The sequence below is a fragment of the Caloenas nicobarica genome, chromosome 5, assembly GCF_036013445.1.
Source record: "Caloenas nicobarica isolate bCalNic1 chromosome 5, bCalNic1.hap1, whole genome shotgun sequence".
Classification (NCBI taxonomy): domain Eukaryota; kingdom Metazoa; phylum Chordata; class Aves; order Columbiformes; family Columbidae; genus Caloenas; species Caloenas nicobarica.
The window spans coordinates 27,790,320-27,810,579 of NC_088249.1; the positions used below are offsets into that span (position 1 = coordinate 27,790,320).

At 35.9% G+C, this 20,260-nt stretch overlaps 1 protein-coding gene across 1 annotated transcript in view; it reads right to left on the minus strand.

The window, feature by feature from the left end:
• The window catches only part of NPAS3 (neuronal PAS domain protein 3), a 614,489-nt gene that overhangs the window by 308,382 nt on the left and 285,847 nt on the right, over positions 1–20,260 (minus strand). Inside the window, exon 3 of the mRNA XM_065635927.1 lies at positions 880–962. Within this exon, the coding sequence (XP_065491999.1) occupies positions 880–962 (83 nt within the window). The remainder of the gene's footprint in view (positions 1–879; positions 963–20,260) is intronic.

Consider the following 20,260-nt stretch of genomic DNA (forward strand, 5'->3'; position numbering starts at 1 on the left):
CAATCATTTCAAATTAAGTGGAATATTTCTCATGATAATATCCTAATTTACCTTTTTCATACCTCTCAAAAGATAATACACCAAGCAATATATTTGCATGGAGAAGTTGTGTACATTGTTAAATAGGAGTAGTTATTCAGTGCCGCACTTCGAAAAGACCACATGGTTTTTATTTTTGTAGTGCTGGGGTTTTACTGTGCTGACAAAACACATCACACTTTGTTCTTAACTGCTCCACATTTGATTACCACAACCTACGAAAGGCTGTAGCAACCCCGACAAAACAAAACATGCATAAGAATGTTTCCACCAGGTCACTGTTTTTCAATTTAGTCTTCCTGGAGTATTATGACTTGTACATTGTGACTAAATTCTTTGACAAATATCAGATGAGTTTTTATCTCATAGCTAAGGAGACCAAAGAGCATTGCTGCTGTTCATTTTTTTCCTCTCTTCAAATTGTTGCAAATTTGTGATACATAATTGTGACAACTGCGATATCAGGGAGGAAAGCAGTGCTCATTAACCAAAGTGGGGGGAAAAAAAACCCTAAATCTATACATGATTCATAAGGCAAGCCAAATCACCAACACAAAATACTTTTTTGTGCACACATACGTACGAATACAAAAGGCATTCTGTGAGCAAACACCTACTGCACAGTTCTGAACAAGAAAATATTGTGATTCAGTTAAATAATACTTGCTCTCCCTTCTCATTAACATTCTACTAATCACAGACTTTCTAAAAAGAATGAAATATGAGCTTTAAAAAAAAAACCTCATTAATATAAGTGCTGACAACAATACCATTCAAATTTTTGGCAAAAATATGACTAGCTAGTTGTTTTGCTTTTTGTTGGAAAAGCCATTTTTTTACCTGTAAAATATGACTTCCCAAATGTGATTCAAATACTTCAATGGCAAGGGCACTGGGACTTCTCCTGCGCTGGGCACCTATAACTGAATAAAAAACAGTTATGTTGCAAGGTCTGCACATTAATTTCTAACACGCTTCTGATCACGCCATTTGACATTAGCTATTTAAATGTTTTGCATTTTATACACCAGTGTTAATTTCAAATTTGCCTTGCATACAGTAAATAAAATTGGTACATAACTTTCAATGACTCAAATTTGAAGGATAAAATATTTTTTTTTTTTTACAAAAAAAGTTCTTTAAATATCCAAGAACTCAGGAAGTGAATAGTTTACCCAAATGTATCCCAAGTCCCTATAAAAGATATTTTTGTACATGGTGATGACAGCATGCAGAATTTAGTAAAAAAAACCTATTGAAAAATAGGCTACACGTAATGTAAACACTTTGAAATGTGGGGATGAGAACTAAATATCACTCAGGAATTAGGAAGATATGAGAGATCTATCTGAACATGTTTTTTATTTTATTTGGAACTGAAAGGAAGTAAACACAACATTAAAAAGTCAACAACATCTGTAATCACATCTGACATATCAAAGTTATTGCTAAGCACAGGGGAGTATTGTAGTGTCTCAGATATCCCTGTTAGTTGCTGAAAGAGGTACTTGAAACTTCAGCTTCTATATTTAAATTACACAGTTTAAAAGAACAAACCAAATAATAGGGAGTTATGCTTCAAAGGCAGCAGTGACTACAAAAAAAGGCTGAGAAATCATAAACCCAATATTTTGTTAAACTCTCTATGCCAGGAATGCAAAGCCAGCAATTGAGTCTGAGTCTAACCAAATGTAGGCATACTCTGCAAGCTAAAGGTTTCATCTTCTGTCTCAGCTGTCTTTGCCACACAAGCAGAGAAAGCCCGAGCACGGAGAAGAGGGCACAGGGCTGCAGGAGTGTCCCCTTCCTTTTCTGGCTAGTGCCAGATTCAGGCACAGACATAGCAAAGAGAAGAGGTGAAGTTCATTCTATGATCTTTTGAAGGGTGTACAACATTTACATCCAAGATCCGGATGGTCTATTGCCTCTGGAATCATCACAGCACTAGAGAATCTTCATGCATTGCTCTCTTTACAACGCATGATAAGAAAAACGAAACACCAAGGATCCACTAAAACAAGCAGGAAGGATGACTGCCATTATTGAACAGGCTAATTTAACATCGAGGAAAACAAAATCAGAGCAACCATTTCTTAGTCTTCTATGATACTGTCTGCCAAGCATGATATCAATAAGAAAAGATAAATGTCAAGTAATGATAGTCATATTGACCTAAAAATGTAATATAATTCCTTATTGATGCTTCAGATAATTTCCTTGCAGGAAATTCTAAGCTATTTATGCTGGGCAAACAGGTGGCTTCATTGCTAATAGATTCAGAAAATAGCTCATAATTACAAATGGTGACTGCTGTAGAGCCAGTATTTTCTAAGTCCTACTCTTTTCTCTGAAGGTATTCAAGGACATAGATGCTAACATCTTAACAGAAAAAGTCTTCTTCGAGTCTTCTGCTTTACATTGCAACTAAAGTTTGTAGCAGACCAACTGCTGTACTTTTATTTAACTTGAGTTAGTACAGTGACTGACCAGACACATCAGCATAACATTATTCTTTCACAAGTTTTAGATACTTTGTCTTACATTGTTCTATCTCAGCCTCCTGATTCTAAATCATTTTGCTTCTCTTTGCATTGTCTCACTTTTTCTATAGCTGTAGAGATGACTACTACAGACGCCAATGCTTACTGAATGAAAAAAATAACAGCATATTAAATTTTCTAGCAACTTAGAAGCTTTTAACTTTCCTTTTTGCAAACAGACTTAAAGATGATCCTTCTTTTGTCCTTACTCTGCCTCCAGATACATTATCAAATATTTACTTAAACTGGAGTTGTACCTGTGTTTCTGAAACTTTAGCTTTCATTATGGGACTAAACAAAACATATAGCACTGTAAGGATTATCAGTATTCCCATTATGATTTCTATCACTTAGTAACTGTGCTTTGTATGGTCATTTCATTTATAATCTACCAGAAATGAAAAGGAAAGTCAGTTTTGGCCTGCTAGCCATTGCTTCAGAGTAGTGTTCATAAGAGCATTGCAAACCCAAAAAACCCACAAAATCTCCCAGAAATCCTTTAGGTCCTTTCATTCTTCAAGCCGGATTGTTTTATATTTTCCACATATTACCTGAACACATCACCATTTTGAATTTGTCTTCTGATTAATTTTCTGTTTCCTGCCCTGTATCCTTCCTTTACAATCCCCTAGCATCTTAAAGTGTATCCATTACATTATTGAATATAACTTCCAGTTCTATTATGTTAATCGCTGCAGGTTTTTTAGCATGTGAGTATCGTAACTTGAATAAAGTGCACGAACACAGTGCAACATTTGTTTTAAAACAGTATTTTTAACTTAAAATTATATTTACACATAAGTCATAAGTTTTTCATACTTGGGACACTCTCAGTTCTATAGTTCAAATGAAAACACTTCAAGGTCAGTGAGCTAACTAGAAAACATGAGAGGGCCAAATATTAGCTTTAAAATTATCAATTAAATTTTCTGTCGATGCCTGTGTCCTAGTAGCTGGTACACACGTAGACAAACACGTATTTTCATGCCATTCAGTTGACATTTTTATATCAGTAGAACTCTTTGATTTATGTGTCTTGCACTTACTCAAGTGATGTGGGGTTGTCATGGCAGTTCCTAATTTTACAACCAGCATAAATATGTTAAACACAAAACCATTATGCTTCTGGTAGCCATACTGCAACTCTTTTTTGGCAACTAAATAGATTTTAAATATGCACTTTCTGTATTTCATTCATTTCCCTATCATTCTTCACATTTTGAGGAATGAGACAAGAATATTGAGATAAATCTAGAATAAGGGAAACAAACTTATTTTATTTGATCTTCTGATTTCATTGCTTCATTATTTTACTTATTGGAGCTTTCGGGATTTCTTGACACCTATCTGCATCAGAAGAAATACACCATTTTGGGTATACAAATGCATATCACATCGATACCTTTCAAAAACATAGCAATCACACAATCTAATCACAGCACAAAGCCTCTTATTTGCACTAAATGGATTGTTGGCATGACAATAGATGAAAGTAAGACATAGATTGAAACAAGCCATGATGTTATTTTATTCTAAAATTTCAAGACATAAACTATAAATACTGAACTGGCTTCCATCACACAAGCCCCAGCCAGTCATCTCTAAATCTCTCACTCTGTGGATGGAACCATCAGCAGCCACAGCTCAGCTGCTCACAGAAATCTTGGAAAGCAAGGCATTTAGGATTTATATCACAACGTCTATAAATCAAAGTAGCTCAATAACCTTCACACACCTAAAGATCTGGATGCTTTTTTTTTTTTTTTAACTGTGGATTCATTTTTAAATGCAGACTCTTTACAGAAACAAAGTACTGCAAGCATCAAATAAACTTATTCTTTTGAGTAACAGGAAGCAGGGAAATTAAGATGTGGAGAGGCTGAAGCATGTGTGCCAAACTGCAACAGGAGTCACAAAGGAAACAAATTCCAAACCCAGGTTAAATTCTTCTTCCAAGCTTCTCCTATTTTAGTGCTATGAACAAATTTCTCTAAGTAGGCTTTTCACATGTGGTCACATTTTGTATTTTCTAAATTTAATTGGCAAATTTTAACGTTTGAATACACAATTGTGGTTAATCAAAAAGTTGACTGAACCAATATTTGTGTTAAATATTGCCTGTTAATAGTGACAAGAATGTAGAAAAATTGTTTTCTCACATGCTCTCTGTAATGCTGGAGCAGAGCAATCTGTCTACTAAAATCTTTTACTTTCCATGGCACTGGACCATGACTTTTCCTATCCCAACTGACATGTCTATTCCTGGCATAGGATTATTCCATAACAAGCTATTAACAAGGAAAAAATTCTAACTGCTCACTAATTCCTCTTTGAATTTCTTCCCTCAATGACTAATCTGGCTATGCATGAGGTGAAGGAAGAACCACATCTCTTTCAGTGTGTCTTGGGGGCAGTCTAAGCATGCTTAATGCAATCTCAAGAGCATTTGCAATTGTGCTAGGAAGAGTGGGAAACTATGGAAAAGAAAAATGTAGACTGCCTAAAAAAGATTTCCATGCATCCTGAAGAGAGAGGATTTCATCTTAAACTCACTTCTAAGCTACTGGAGCACAGAATGACCAAAGACCGATGTTCACTGTGACTTTCTACTAGTGAAGACAGAGTTCTAATTAAGCAGAAGCAGTACTCCTTGATCACCAGGAGTGAAAAAAGCACATATCACCAGCACAATAATAATTTCCCCTAAAATACTTTTGTGACACTTTGCATGACACATTTCACCTAGGTAAAATTCAGACGAAGAGTTTTTAAATTCTGTCGCTTTGATAATAGTTTGAAAAACTATACTGAAGTTTTTAATTAATTCCTCCGGACTATTATTTCCTTATAAAGGCTTTTTCTCAATTAGCTTAGAAATCTTTATTTTCATATTTCATTTTGTCGACTGTTCTGTGTGGCACCTTTCTGCATGCTTGGAAGCAGAAGTGGACAGAAGGCCATCCTGCTACACCCTTTTAGGTAACCTGCGGTCTGAATAATTACAAAAAACCAGAATCCATGTTTCACTTTTTTGATCTTCAAGAGCTCTAATTATGACTGCCAATAAAGTCAGACTTTTGCTTTAATTAGCAAAGCCTGAGCAGATCTACATAAATATGAAGGTTTATAAATACCCCACCAAAAATAACACTATCTGTTTTATTCACAAAATCTGTAAACATATCAGGCTAATTGCAAAGAAGCTTCACATAGGGTTGGCTAATATTTCTCCCCATAGGTATCCACAAAATACATGATTACTTCAGATGAGAGAGCATAAGAAGTAGAACTGTCTGAATTGTCTCAGATGACTATATGTGCAAAGGAGTTCACAGCATGAGTGTGGCTATAATCTTTTAAGTATTCTTTTCCAGAATTTAACGTTTTTTGTTGCAAAGTAGAAAAAAAAGGTCTATAGAAATTACAATATAATTTCTACACAAAAAATTATCTTTTATTCTTTCTAGGAACAACCCCAAATGCTCACAAAAGAAGAATGCAGGTGAACATGATAATCAGGGTAGTTTTATAAGAAGACTTGAGATGTCATCTTAAAACTCTGGTGCTTTCCTGTTAGACATAACAAGTAATTGGGAAATGCTTAAAAGCTGTGTTTTAGAAAAAACAGGGACAGTGACTGGGAGGCTAAACTGAACAACAGAAGATGAAATGCCAGGGAAGGACAAAGTGTAACCAACATTAGGTTCAGAAAGATAGGCTAGTATTTATGTATGCTAACATCCACAAAAACTTTTTTAATTAATTTTTTTACTTCATATTTAATACCTTGTGATGGACATGGTTTTTTTTTTCCCATTGACTGTTCCTTGCTATCCCATTTATGACTGATTCTGAGTTTTGAAGGAAGTCTACAGCAAAAGTGAACTCCTCTGCCTAACACATATGTTGAGGAAATAAGGCATAGGTGATATGTATTCAGATCCTGATCTAAAGTGAGATGAATAATAGGCAATCAGCATGATGTAAGCAGAGACGTTGCCCTCTGATTTGGAAAGGGTATCCAAAGAGATTAAATGATGTCACCAGTCTACCTCATGATAAGCTATCATATAATCCAAAATTTAGGTCTCTTATCCACCTTCACAGATGGGAAGAAGAAATAAATCTCCGATGGAGCTGCAACATATGTGGAAAGGTATTTTATCTTGGTTTAGTAAAGCTATGGGAATCATTAATGCTGTGCCATTACCAACTAAGTATCACAGCAATAAAGTATCAGAACAAATTTGTCACAAAGGACTACATGTAAGATGCATAATGCAATATATGATAATCAACTTACAAAGCTAACAATGGCACTTCAAATCTATTTTTTGTGTACACAAATGCCTATTATTCTAGATGTCCATCTTCTGGTCACTGGTACAGAGCATGTATTCATTACCGGGGAATCCAAGGTTGAGAAAGTAAACCAAAACTTTTCATGGAATAACTAAGTAGATATCAAGAATGTAATAGTTAATTAAAAAAAATGTTATGTAACACAATCACAGGCGTATTTTACTATTACCAGTAGTTAATATATGATGCTTCATCAGAAGCTCCAGGTATTAAAAGAATGGTTAGTAAAATTTTTTTTCAAATTCAAGTTGCTTAATACTTTTAAACTTTTTTAATAGCTTTATTGTTTCAATAACTTAAAACTGATCAAATTAAAATGTCGAAAAAGCAGAAAGTAGTATATCATTGCTAACTGGACTGCAATCAATGGATTTGAAGACATGTACGTCCTCCCCTTAAAAGATACAAAGTGAACGGAAAAAAGAACCTAAATAAATTGCTGCCTTAGTGTAAGTTTTCATCTATTTTATGAGGCTATTCCTTTTCTTTTCTCAATTATTTTCATCTGGTTTATAGGTCTGCTCCTTCCCACAGGATTTGTTCTTTGAGGGGGTGGGGACAGGGTAGAGTGGGAGGAGGAGACAAGATTTCTTAGGTCCTAAATGTCTCTTTATTATTTTCTGCACTTCTTCAAATTAAAAACCCCAAGAATGAAAGTTAAACACACCTTAAAAAGAAGCGTATTCAAGATTTTTACATCCTCTACTCGATAACTCAACTAGCACTGTTTCTCATTTTAAAAGTTTATTTCAGAAATTTTTCTTTTCACTGTGAAGGACGAAGTCTTTGCTGTGCAAGAATTTCCAGTCATCTAAGCAAAGACAGTTCTCCATCTGTGGCTGGGGGAGGGAGCACTGGCCTTTCTCCCACACTGTAGTAGTTACTATAGGAACTATTGTGCCTCCTTCAAAAGGGCTACAGACAGGGTGATTAAAATTCTTCATGGGAGAACCCCCACACTTCTCCTTGACAATGAAATTCTTCAGGGTGAGGGCTAAGCTTCCAGTTCAAGAATGGCAGCACCTGAGGGAGTGATGTGGCAGAGAGAATCACCACTGCTTTAAATTGAAGCACAGGGAAAAAAATACAAGGGCCTGCGCTCCTGCATTAATTTCATTCCCCTCCCTCTCATGAACTACAGGAACATTGGCCAAAACTCCTGAGAAACAGGAGAAGAAATAACTTCATGCGGCCTCCACCAAGTAGAGGATGATGCAGAAAGTAAAGAACACATAATTTCCATTAAAATCAATAGCAGGAGAAGCAAAAGAACTATACCACCCATAAACCAATTACGGGTAAATATTAACATTCACTCTGATAATTATCTTCTCTGTAAGGCAGCAAAATGCAATTTGACATGGAGGGGAGGGACCACTGTTTCTGATACAATGGAATTAGAGCTACCTCCTACAATCAAACTCACTTTATACTGGTTGTTTTACAAATATTTACAACATTGCCTTTTGCTCCCAAAAATCTAGGAGGAGAAAGAATTTATACAGAATGTAAGAATAGCAATCGTGACCTTAATAAAGAATGTTCACTTACATTGCACTCTCACAAATGGATACAATAAGAAGCAGATAACTCCACCTATTCTTCAACCATATGTCGATATTATTAGACAGCAGCAGTCCTAAAGACTGAGAGGAAAATGGCTTTACATCTCAGTGTAGAGGATGAGTCACAAGTAAGGGACAATGTGAAAAGAAGCACAAAAATGTTTTGAAAACTGACAAAAAATTAGATGGTATAGCTGAGAAAGTGCTGGTGGAGAAAGCTGCAAGTAAAAGATGCTTTAGATATTACTGTAGTTTTAATGAAATTGGGTTCAATAATTAAAGTGAGATAGGAGCTTCCCAGGAAATCAAATTCCTGTAAAGAGATGGGGAAAAAAAGTCTACAGAAGTATGGAAAAGAAAGAGGCAAAGCAGGGGAGAGGGACACACAAAGGTAAGGTGAATTGAGGGCTTAAAAACCTAGGAATTTAGCAGTGTGTTTTAGACAAATGTCTACTTGCAAGATTTCGCTTTACCAGCAGAAAAATGCATAAACATGATTGCATGAAGAAATTCCTTAACATTCAGTTCCCCTCCCAAATAAGTGATAAGTATGGATTTCTTATTCAAATATAATAAAACACTTATTGGAGTAATAGTTCTATTGCCCTATTTTTAAACTAGTACTAAGATTCTTCTGGGAAGAAAACTGCTGTCACCACTTTCAGCTTCAGTGCTACAGAAATAGTGTCACTGATTCTGTTCTCAGGAGAAGGACAGGATATTAACATCCAGTCAGAACAGTGTTATACAGTGTCAGACTATACTTGCTGGCAAAACTAAGAGACCTACATCTGTTGTCTTGCTTTTTTTTTTTTTTTCCAGCCTGATCCCAAAGGTTCATGTTATGACATTTGTAACATCTGCTACAAATGCGGAGGTAAGTCAGGCACAACCTTATTACTTCCAATCTAATGCTCCATCCATCCATAGGGCTTTCATATGCCACTAGTATGTCAAGAGGACCGAAAGCTGTTCGATCTACATGAAGCAAGGTACAATGTATTTCTGAAAGTCAAGAAGGAGAAATCTTGCTTTGTTATGTCTCTCCTTTATTTGTTGCCTTAAATCTTGGCAGTGTTATTTCAGAATCTTCTGTGAACAAAACACGCAAGCTGCTTCTCCTTAGAGCCAATACAATTGCCTTTTTATGCCTCAAACGGTGGTGTGTTGCAAATAGGCGAGCTGTGATTCACATCTTCCCTGTTTTTACTAACACTGAAACATATACAGCTTCCCCTAACGAGACCCTCCTATCGGGAGGTCTGCTTTCCTGCACAGCCCTCTTTTCCTTCCTTACTTCTCTCTCTGTTTTGGTGGGCTTGCTGCATCACTGTATGTACAAACTTCACTTTTTTTCAGTGCTAAGTGGAAAAATGCAGCTCCTGACAGACAAAAATTATTTATCTGTGGTAACAAAAAAGTAAATTAATAATGGAAACAAACAATAAGATGCTTTACAACTAGTATTCTTTCCATTAGCTTCTCATTACTATTGGTGGAGTAACAGATGTGAACTTTTACTGGTATATCCACAGTACTTGAAAATTTAAATACTGAATTGTTAATGGCCGAGGGTAGTATATGCTACGAGGGCTCTGCTATCACTGCCAAGTGTGATGCTAAGGCTGGGTGTTTCACAGCTCTCCACACTGGAAACCAACCGTTCACTGTGTGGCTACAACCGCCCACTGCATTTTCTTAAGAAATACTATAACCTCTTCTGACAGCAAGTAGAATGTAATTTTAGAAACTAACAGCTCTAGACATTACTTAACTAGGTAATATGTTCAACACTCAGTATAATACACCAAAAAGACAGATTTCACATTTGAGATAGTCATTTAAATTCATTACAAGGGCTACAGAACACCGCATGGTAGCAAAGGAGAAAGAAAACCCTGTACCTGTTGATATAAGCAGGTGTAGGTTTTGGTCACCTGGACTTCTAGAATACTCACTTTTTCCTGTCATACTGTCACAGGCTAAGCAGAAGGAAGCTCCCCAACTAAGAACACCACTGAAAAAAGACAGACCCCCTCATGGTAAGTGAACACTAAACATTTAAAAATACATCAAACATTCCTATTGGCAAATGTAGGAGTTGCATTCACCTCTGGAATACAAAATCCAGCTATGATATAACCAGACAGTTAGTGACTAATGCATCATTATCCTAACAAAATAGGCCACATACTGAAATGAATCCAAGTGCATAAAGATTTAGAATTGTTTCTGGTTCTAAGGTGAATTTAGGGCTTTATTGCTTTTACAGACTTGGTTTTATGACTGGTGCATGTAGGTCATGGATTTGTTTGTACGCTACATGCCTTTTTTCCTATTTGTGATGCAGTCAGGAAAAGATATAATGAAGATTCATAAATGAAGTGAGACGGGGTACAAGTCTGCAAATCAATCTACACTTTCAGGGAAGAAACCTGTATCAGTTGCCAAAACTGAGCCATGTAATTAACTGAGGATTCTGGTAAGAACCAACTGTCCCACTAGTCAATTATTTTTGCTTGTCTTCCAGCTGCTGTTGCTCTCTGTTCATAGGGAAGACTGTAAGAAAATGCAACTATTGAGAATTTCATTATTTCAAAAAATAGTCAAAGAAATTTAAGGAGATTATCAAGCCCAGCTGTAGTATAACTGAAACAAATGCTTAAAATCTATTGTACCTGGTTCTTAATTTCTCACTATGAAGAAAAAAATTCACCAATAAGTTTTATAAGGGCTAAGATAGTATTTTAGAATTGCTAAGGACTGAAAAATGACAATGCATAAGCTAGACTGGAAACCTCCAAGTCCTGATGAAGCAGGCTTCAAGGGAAATGGTCATACACATCAGAATACTGGGTAAGTCCTTGTAACTGGGAGATGGAACTGCCTGTTTTTAAAAGCACTGCTGCTTATAAAAAAATGGGTCGATCCAAAACCCCTGTAGTAAAGGGACTTTCCAGCACTTTGGATCAGGCTCTTAATATTTAAAAAGAAAAAAAAAAGTAAAAAAAAAAAAAAAAAAAAAAAAAAAAAGTAAAAAAAAAAAAGTGCTACCATTTGTAAGAGTCTATTTCAGCAGGTTTTAAGGAAACAGAATCTCTTGGAAACCAAATGACCAGTAAGAAGCATAGTTAAATCTTTACTGGAAATAGTGATATGGTCTTCAAATCTTTGCTAAGGTTAAAGGAATTCATACATTTCATGACGAATGAGCTTGAAAATAAATTAAAAATAAGAAGTTAACATATTTTCTGTTGTTATTATTATTATTGGCTCCAGGACACAACTGGTGTTTCCCCCTTTATATGCAGTAGGATCTTTTTAAATAGTCATGCAAGAGAAGTCCAGTTTCCTTCACCTTTGGAGAATGCCTACCAGGGAACTATAGAAAAGTTAGATCAGGAGACAACCAAAATCGTTATGGAAGTGAGAGCTTAGTAATGAGAAAACAGGAAGCAAATGCCCTACAGCCAAAGAGAACGTTGTGTGTAGGCAAAATATTCACTTCAGCAGAGCTGTGTTTATTAGCATCAGGAATTCATTTAGCTCAAGATTCTTTCTGCAGTGAAGGAAAATATTCCTTTTATTTGATTATGTTATAGCTAAGATTCACACTTGCTACATGAAAAAGTCAAGCCCGTCCCACTGTAAGACAAGCAGCATGGCATTCACAGTTACAAATATACCTTGAACACCTTAACCATCAAAGTTCCATGTGTTATTCTAGCCACATATTTTGGTAGTCTTTAGCAAATGAACTTCAAGGCATCAGAATTCATTCCCCACCCAGTCCCTGAATCAGACATGGACACAGATGGCTACCTTGACTTTGAGGGCAAAGTTTCTTTTTGCAAGATAACACTCTAAGTCTTTAAATGAGCTCTTTCTCACTTTCTATGAGCACTGATAAACATATCTCTTTTTAATTATTTTTTTATTTTTTCTTAAGAGCTTTACAATTATACTGGTAATGTATTGCATTTAGATAGTTTCTCAACAATTACATTTTATTATACACCCACTAAACCTAAGGTAATACATGTATGCATTTGCCATAAAAATAAATAATTTGCTTAACAGCTCAGTAGTCTGTGAGCTGAGATTTTACTGAAATACTGTCCTTAAAATTCTGTTCATATTTTGTTGCATTCCAACATCGCCTTTTAATTCTTAAACATATTATTTCTCATGCTGCCTCAGTCCAGCTGAAGAACTAGATTTTTACAACTCTAATTTGTAACTAAAGATCATTAATTTAAATAGAAAGTACATTTTTTCCAGAGTGTAATAAGATCTAGAATATAAGGAGATATAAAGAGTTCTCGAACTCAACACAAAAACACTTTTTTATTGCTGTCACCCACAACCTTTATACATCCTGTAGAAAAACTAATGTGTAATGTCTGACACTGTTTATAATTTTTTAACTTATTTTAGTAACCTGGAAGACAGTTTGTATTCTGACATTTTTCATTATGAATGTGCTAGCTTAAGGCCATTTTGGATTATTTTAAATTGTCTACTGTACATCAAACAACACCCTATTTTGTTATAATATCTGAAAATCTGAGAAATTTACTTGTAAAAAAACCCCAACCAACCAACATTTACACTCAACAAGGTAGCAGAAAGACAAGTCAGTAATGCAGTAAGATGCCAGACCAATGCAACATTATTGCAAGATATATTCTGCTTCTCTCCACAAATAAGATGGAGAGCGGACTAGAAAAACTAACAATTGAGCAAAACTGCCCCAAATTTTCCAAAGACATCACTGAAAATTTCTGTTTCAAACTTCTCTGAGAATAATACTCAGATAATAATGACTCCTTCTTCTACAGGAGAGAAAGAATCTAAGGAATGAAGAGGCAGCTACATGAGCAGAAAAGACAGACATTGCTGTGACAGCTCATGGACAGATGTCTTCTGAAGAGAAAGAATTTTTGGTGAGTGATGACTTCAGGAAAAAAAAAAGTGACGTCTGTATAAATAAAAGCTAAAGTGGATGGCAGAAAGAACAGACTGAAAATCAAAACACTTGTAATAAAGGAAAAAACAATTTGAAGAATGTAAACTGACAGGAAGAGCTAGGGATATCCTAAACAGAATTATAAAACTGTGCCTTGTTTACAACTCTCCGCAAACCTGCATGCAGCAAAGACGTGGTCTCCACTGCAGTGTTAGCTCAAGGTGCAGGCCCCAGGTTGGCTTCTACCTTCACCCTCTTCTGAAACAGAAACCTCCAGCTCCACTGAGCTGATGTTTTAAGTTCGTGAGTTAGCTGACACGTCCGATGGCCTCTTGAGAATTGCTGACACTGGAGCAACAGGGACTCAGCTGCACCCTGAGCTGCCTATACAACACATGGCTAATCCATTTGTTCTGTGGGGTTCAAAAATCCTTTTCAACCACTGGCATGTAATACCTTAAGCTGGGCTAAAGATATGTTCTTTATGGTCGCGATGTAGGCAAATGTGGATGAGTTGTAAATGGGTTAGTGTGGCCACTGATAAAGGTCTAGCTGTGCTAAAAAAGGCTTTGGAAGTTTCCCAAGAAGCAAGATAAAATAACTTTTTCGTCTCTGTGTTACTACAGCTGGGCTGCTTCCAGTTCCTGAACTACTGCTGCATAAACATATTCTGTCTAAAGAAGAATTGTTAATTAATTCTTAATTATTCATCCGTTAAAAGTTAATGAAGGAAAACCCATTGTATAAAAAATCCTGGAAAGGAAGGAGCACACTCCTTTTCTGTCTCATATTTTCCTCTTTACCTCATCTTTCCACACTTTTCTTTCTTCCCTTAATTTTCCTATTTCACACTAGCTAATTGGAATTGGCACTTTCAACCACATGCAAGTTCCTCAGGAGAAAGAAGTTTATTATGATCAGAGGATCTAAAGCTGTGTTGTGGGAGGTGAAATGGATCACTTTCTCAGGCATGTGAAGCTCCAGAAGGCAACCCCACTGAGAATTAAAATAGTGAAGCGGATATTTATTAAGTTGAAATGGCTGAAAATTTAAATTTAACCACTAAACATGTACACACACTCCCCCATCCCCAAACCCTCGGATGCTGTTCCAAAAAGCCTTGCCCTGGAGAGAATTTTTTTTTAAATCATAGCTTTCATTAGAATCACACCACAGAGAAGCTACTATTCACTCCACCAAAGTTTTGAGGACTCGTCATCAAATGGGAGGTAGCTTCTTGCCTCATTTTGTTATTGATAGTGGTGCTCTAAAGGATTGCAACCCACCCTTGTTTTCAGGTTAATAATCTAAAAAATAATTATTTGTTTGCACTGAGGAAAGTGATATATTTAAACTCTTCCTCAAAGTGTGCTGGCTAGAAAGGAAACTGAAGTTATGCAATGCCATGCATCATCAGAGACCTGCAAATCATGGGTCACAATACAATTCACAATGTCAGCTTTTAAATTGTATTTCCTTAGAATCCATATTACAAATATAGGGAATGTATATCAATTAATGAAGACACAATTTCTCCCACCATTTTTAAATTTTGGTTACTATATTGTACTGTACTATATTGACAATAATTGCTGTTTGGGCTCAAGGTAAGAGTGTATTTTTGTCCTTTGGTAAACACCTGACAAAACTCCCAGGGAAGTTTAAAATAGTTTAATTTTAATAGTCAGAAAAGAAAACCAGATGTTTTTATGATGCCTATAGCACCAAAAATTCCAAACATCACCTTCTCCTTATGGCAAAAGGCCAACACACCATCTTACCAGCTCCAGCTCTGTTGTAGTTTGATACTGAATCCACAACCAGGCATAACACTGCTTGTGGACAAAATCATCCACCAACTGTTTCACAGAATCATAGAATGGTTTGGGAGGGACCATCGAAGATCATTTAGTATAAACCCCCTGCCATAGGCAGAACCATACTTCACTAGATCAGGTTGCTCAAAGCTCTGTCCAACTTGACTTTGAACACTTCCAGTGATGGGGCACCCACAACTTCTCTGGGCAATTTGTTGTCTCACCACCATTCTCATAAAAAATTTCTTCTTTATGTCCAATCCAATTCTACCCTCTTTCAGTTTAAAATCTTAACTCTGTTATCAATTTATGCACGCTGGCCACCATAACAGGGTCTGACCCTAGAATCTGCCAAAATAAAGTCCAAGTAAAGGTTTCCAATTCCTCTTTTGTTAGTTCTCAGGTTACAGCTGGAGTTGGGTGCTACTAATACTAAACAAGACTATCCAGAGAGAAGAATACAGTTAATCAAACTTATTCTATAACAGTCCTGTCACTACAGGCCCTAGTAAAGAGTCTTCCTCCATCTTTCTTACAAGCCCCCTTTATATATTGAAAGACCACAACGTCTCCCTGTAACATTCTCTTTGCTAGGCTGAAGAACCTCAAATCTCTCAGAGTCTCTCTTCACAGGACAGGTGTTCCAGCCCTCCTCTGGACCCACTCTAACAGGTCCATGTCTCTCTTGTACTGGGGACTCTAGAGCTGGATGGGGTGGGGTCTCACAAGAGCAAGAGTAGAGGAGTTCAAGTAAAATCTCCAAATCTGTCCTTTCTCCAAATTGTTCATCCAATAAAGGATGTTCCTAGGAGAGAAATGGGATATTGGCTTTTATGACTTTTGAAGTACTTTTGGTCAAAGACTCTTTTATAAAGGTGTTAATTCAATAAGGATGGGGTTTGATTCTATGTTTCATATTGCAGTACTGCACGTAATTGTGTGTTCAATAACTTGTCATAATATAAAATTATCTAAACTAATAAATGATTCATAGCTCTAAAAATGCCCTGTTATGGATGAAGTTTAGCAGAGAGAACAAGCTTTATTTGCATTTAAAGTTAGAACAATTTTGATAGTATTTAATGTTTCTCAACATGCAGAGATTTATTGCTCCATTCTTTGTCAAATAATAGTTTTCTTAGAGAGCTGCTATTTAAATTTAAAACTCAAAGGAAACACAAACCTCCAAGGAGCCCCTTGGAATAACTTGCCGGAGTGATTCCAAGATTGAAATGCACTACCCCAGATACTCCCAACCACATAATAGTGTAGATGTAAAGGTCTAGATAAACAGAGGAAGACCTGGGAAACATCCCCAAAAGCCTTCTGTCCACCCTATTCTGCAGGCATGATTAACTATGTCATGTTTATTGTTAGCCCATCTGGACAACAGGTGCAGTAGTTAATGGCCAGAGTGTATTTGACTATTGACTAGTGAATATTTCTTCATGACACAATAAGCTGCAGGCTGACCCTTGGTAACAGACTTCCTACCCACTTCTCAAAAGAAAAAAGAAAACAGTTTTAAGATTTTAACCTGTCTGAAAGATACAGAGCTTCCAAATAGAACTCACGTCTGTCAACTACTTAGCTTGGCAAGCTTGTATAGAGTCTATTAAAGAAAATTAAAAAAAAAAAAGTTGCATGAATTTCAAGCTTGGGGGCCTCTAATTACCTCGTGCTTAAAGTTTAACTCCAAAACATAGATAAATTGCTGCACTAAAAATCACAGAAAATCCTCCATCTGATTTGTGCCAATGTATCTAAAGTTCAGTGATGCTGATCCCAGGGAGACTTTCCCACTTTGTCCTCAGAGAATTCATTTTGGACCCATTTCTAATGAGTATATAAAGGATTACTTGGATGTTTTGGTAAAGCTACCCAATAAATTAGTCAATCTGAAATTTTATTAGCCGCAAAGCATTACAGCGATCATATAGCTGAAGAACACTGAGGGAATTGAAGGCATATTAGTCATTTATTTAGGCAGATACCAGAGATCAGTACTCAGTACAGGCTGTTAGTTGTAACATTAAGCTAATTGGCTAATAGTTGCAGCAGTTCTTACAAGCTTTTTGTACTTAGAGGTGTGACCCCTTCTTGAACCAATTTATGTAAACCCAGAGAGAGTCCTAAATTTATTCTAGTTTCATGAATGCATGGTCTGGATTTAGAAACCAAACGCAAAAAAGTATGCATGAAAACCACTGTGTCAATGAAACACCTAAAATTTACATGCTGTCGGCTTGAAAACTTTCTGTTTAACAAACTACTTGAGATGATAAGTGTTTAAAATAAATGTAACAATTTGGTATTAAAAAAGTACATATTTCATTCAGTGCATGTTGCGGGCCTATGGTTTTTTTCTTCTCAACCATACCTTTGGCTATTTATCTAGTTGCAAACTTTTATAGATGTGAAATATTTCAAGAAGTTCTTTGGAAATGGCCTGAGGTAATTTCAAATTTAACAGACCCTGTCCCACCAGAGCTCATTACAGTGAATTTTATAACAAAGTACCCTCTACTTAATTTTCAGAGCTTAGCCAAGCGTACTAGAAATGCAGCTGCATTAAGTGCAATTAATGGTATAATAAAAGCAGTGGAGGACTGTTTAAGACTCAAGAACCAGCAGTAAACAGGGGCTCCATATTCTCTAACAGTCAGTGACGTGTCAAAGCACCAGAAGTGTGAGATTTCCTCTGCTGGGGAAGGAAAAAATGAAGCAGCATGTCCTGTTGGGGAAAAAAAAACAAAACCAAAACCAACAATCTTCTGTCCTTCAACAAGCCCAGAAAGATAAAGTGGAAAAGAATTAAAAAAGTATTCCCTCCAGTTATGCCACTAGCATTCCCCTCTCTCTTTGAGCCGGAGTCCAAAACAATAAACTCGTATTCCCGCCAGTGAAGAAAACAAGCAAATTCAATTCCATAAAAAGTGAGACTAATAGTAAGTGACTCATATAATACATAGAATGATCTGGTTTCACAACTAACAAAGTTTACTGTCAAATGACAGAAAGGAAAAAGTAATATCATTTTTGTGACAGGAAATAATACCAGCTTCTTATTTAAAATAAAACAACCCACAACACAACTGGGCTATTTACTATAAAAGCTCTGCAACTGTTAAACATGAAATTATCTTGATAACTAAACCATCACTCCTGGGAATTAAATGAATTCTTATATGAAACTAAAAAAGAAAAAATACTTTAAAGACAGAAGACAACCGTCCTCTTCTGACTAATTTCTGGTAGAAGACAACTGACCTCTCTTGAGTAAATTAGTGACTGAATTCAACCAAATGGGACTAATCTCTTTTTTCTTTCTAATTTTGATCCTTATTTTCATGTATTTACCTCAACTATTTAGTTTGGCATAAAAAGACCTCTCCAGTCATACCGATGAACAGCTAATTCATACAAGTTGTCCTTCTGATTCACAGAAAGTAAATGGCTTACAAGCTGGAAAAAATTGAAAGCACAAAAGGGCTTGATTATCCATGGCCTGCAGATATCATAGTAATTTACTTTGCACACAGTGAGTATAAAAACCTTTACATGAGTGCTGAAGGTAGAAAAAAACTCTGATTTTGCACTCTGCACAACAGATGTCTAAATTGTGAAATAAACACAATTTCCAATTTTCAGTGCATAAGTAGTGTCAAATAGAAAAGCAACAAGATGCAGAACTTCAATGTATCTTCTCCCAATAACAAATACATGAAGTAGACCAGCTTTTGTTTTATGCTTCCATTTTTGAGTAAAAAATACACATTAAGCATGTTTTGATTACCTTTAAAGTTGACTCCAGGTTTTAAATGACATGGGTAACAAAACAAAACAAAAAATAAAACCCAACCAAACCAAACTGTTATCTGTGGACTATACTGCTAGCAATATCTAAGTTAACTACGGCTGAAAATCCTACATATGGATTGAGAAATAACAGTATGTAGAAAGACAAAAAAATACTTTGACAGTAGATCTCGTTACTGACTCAGAAATATGTAGAAAAAATTAAACACACACATTTTTCATGCTTACAACACGTATCAGTACATCTATTTCTGTTGTACCTGTTATCTAGTAATATCTTCTGAGTTATGGAAACATTTTCAAGATGTCATTGAGTGTTTCACTTGCCCATTTCCTCTATTTTCTGAAGCTCACACATAGGGGCTGTGCCTCCACACCAAGATTGTTTTGCCACTGACTTCAGATGTATTTATTTACAGCATTCTGATGCATCTATCTTTTTTCACAGTAACACAATTCTACAATCATAACTTCAATATCACGAGAAAGTAACATTGTTTATAAAGGCTTAAACAGACTGCAGAGAGAATATCATAATGTTATTTCAGTAAGTTTATTTAATTGGCATTCATGCCTCCTACCACTCTTAAGACCACACAGTAGATAATGTATCATTTTATATTGTATTAACATATTCTATGATGTAATTCTGAAAACTGTTAACTACTGCTCAGTAAAACACTATGATTACTGCTGAAATTACCACAGTGGTGTGGACAATGCTGACATAACAATAATAAAGTCTAAGAAATGTGTTAGTGGTACAAATTTCAGTAAAGACTAATTACTAAAACTGAGACGATGGCACTAGAAAATGAAATGTATCTAAGGGAAGGAATTACTACCTCTATCGTTAAACCAAGAAATAGATCACATCTTGCTGTTTCCAGGAAAGTCATAACAACCAACAAAAATGATTCTCCGGCAAGCTCTTTTGCGTTAGCAAACTATTGAAGAGAAACCCAAAATCCAAAGATAGAAGTCTCTCAGCAATCTCATTCCACTTTGGAGATGCCATGGTGCATTAGGAAGACCAAGAGAAATCTCAAGATGGAAGGTGTAGAATTTGAAGAGCATTACAGGTGGTGACAAAATTACAACCTTGAAAGCTCCTAGAAAGGCCAAATAACCCAGTTTCTCTAATCTTTT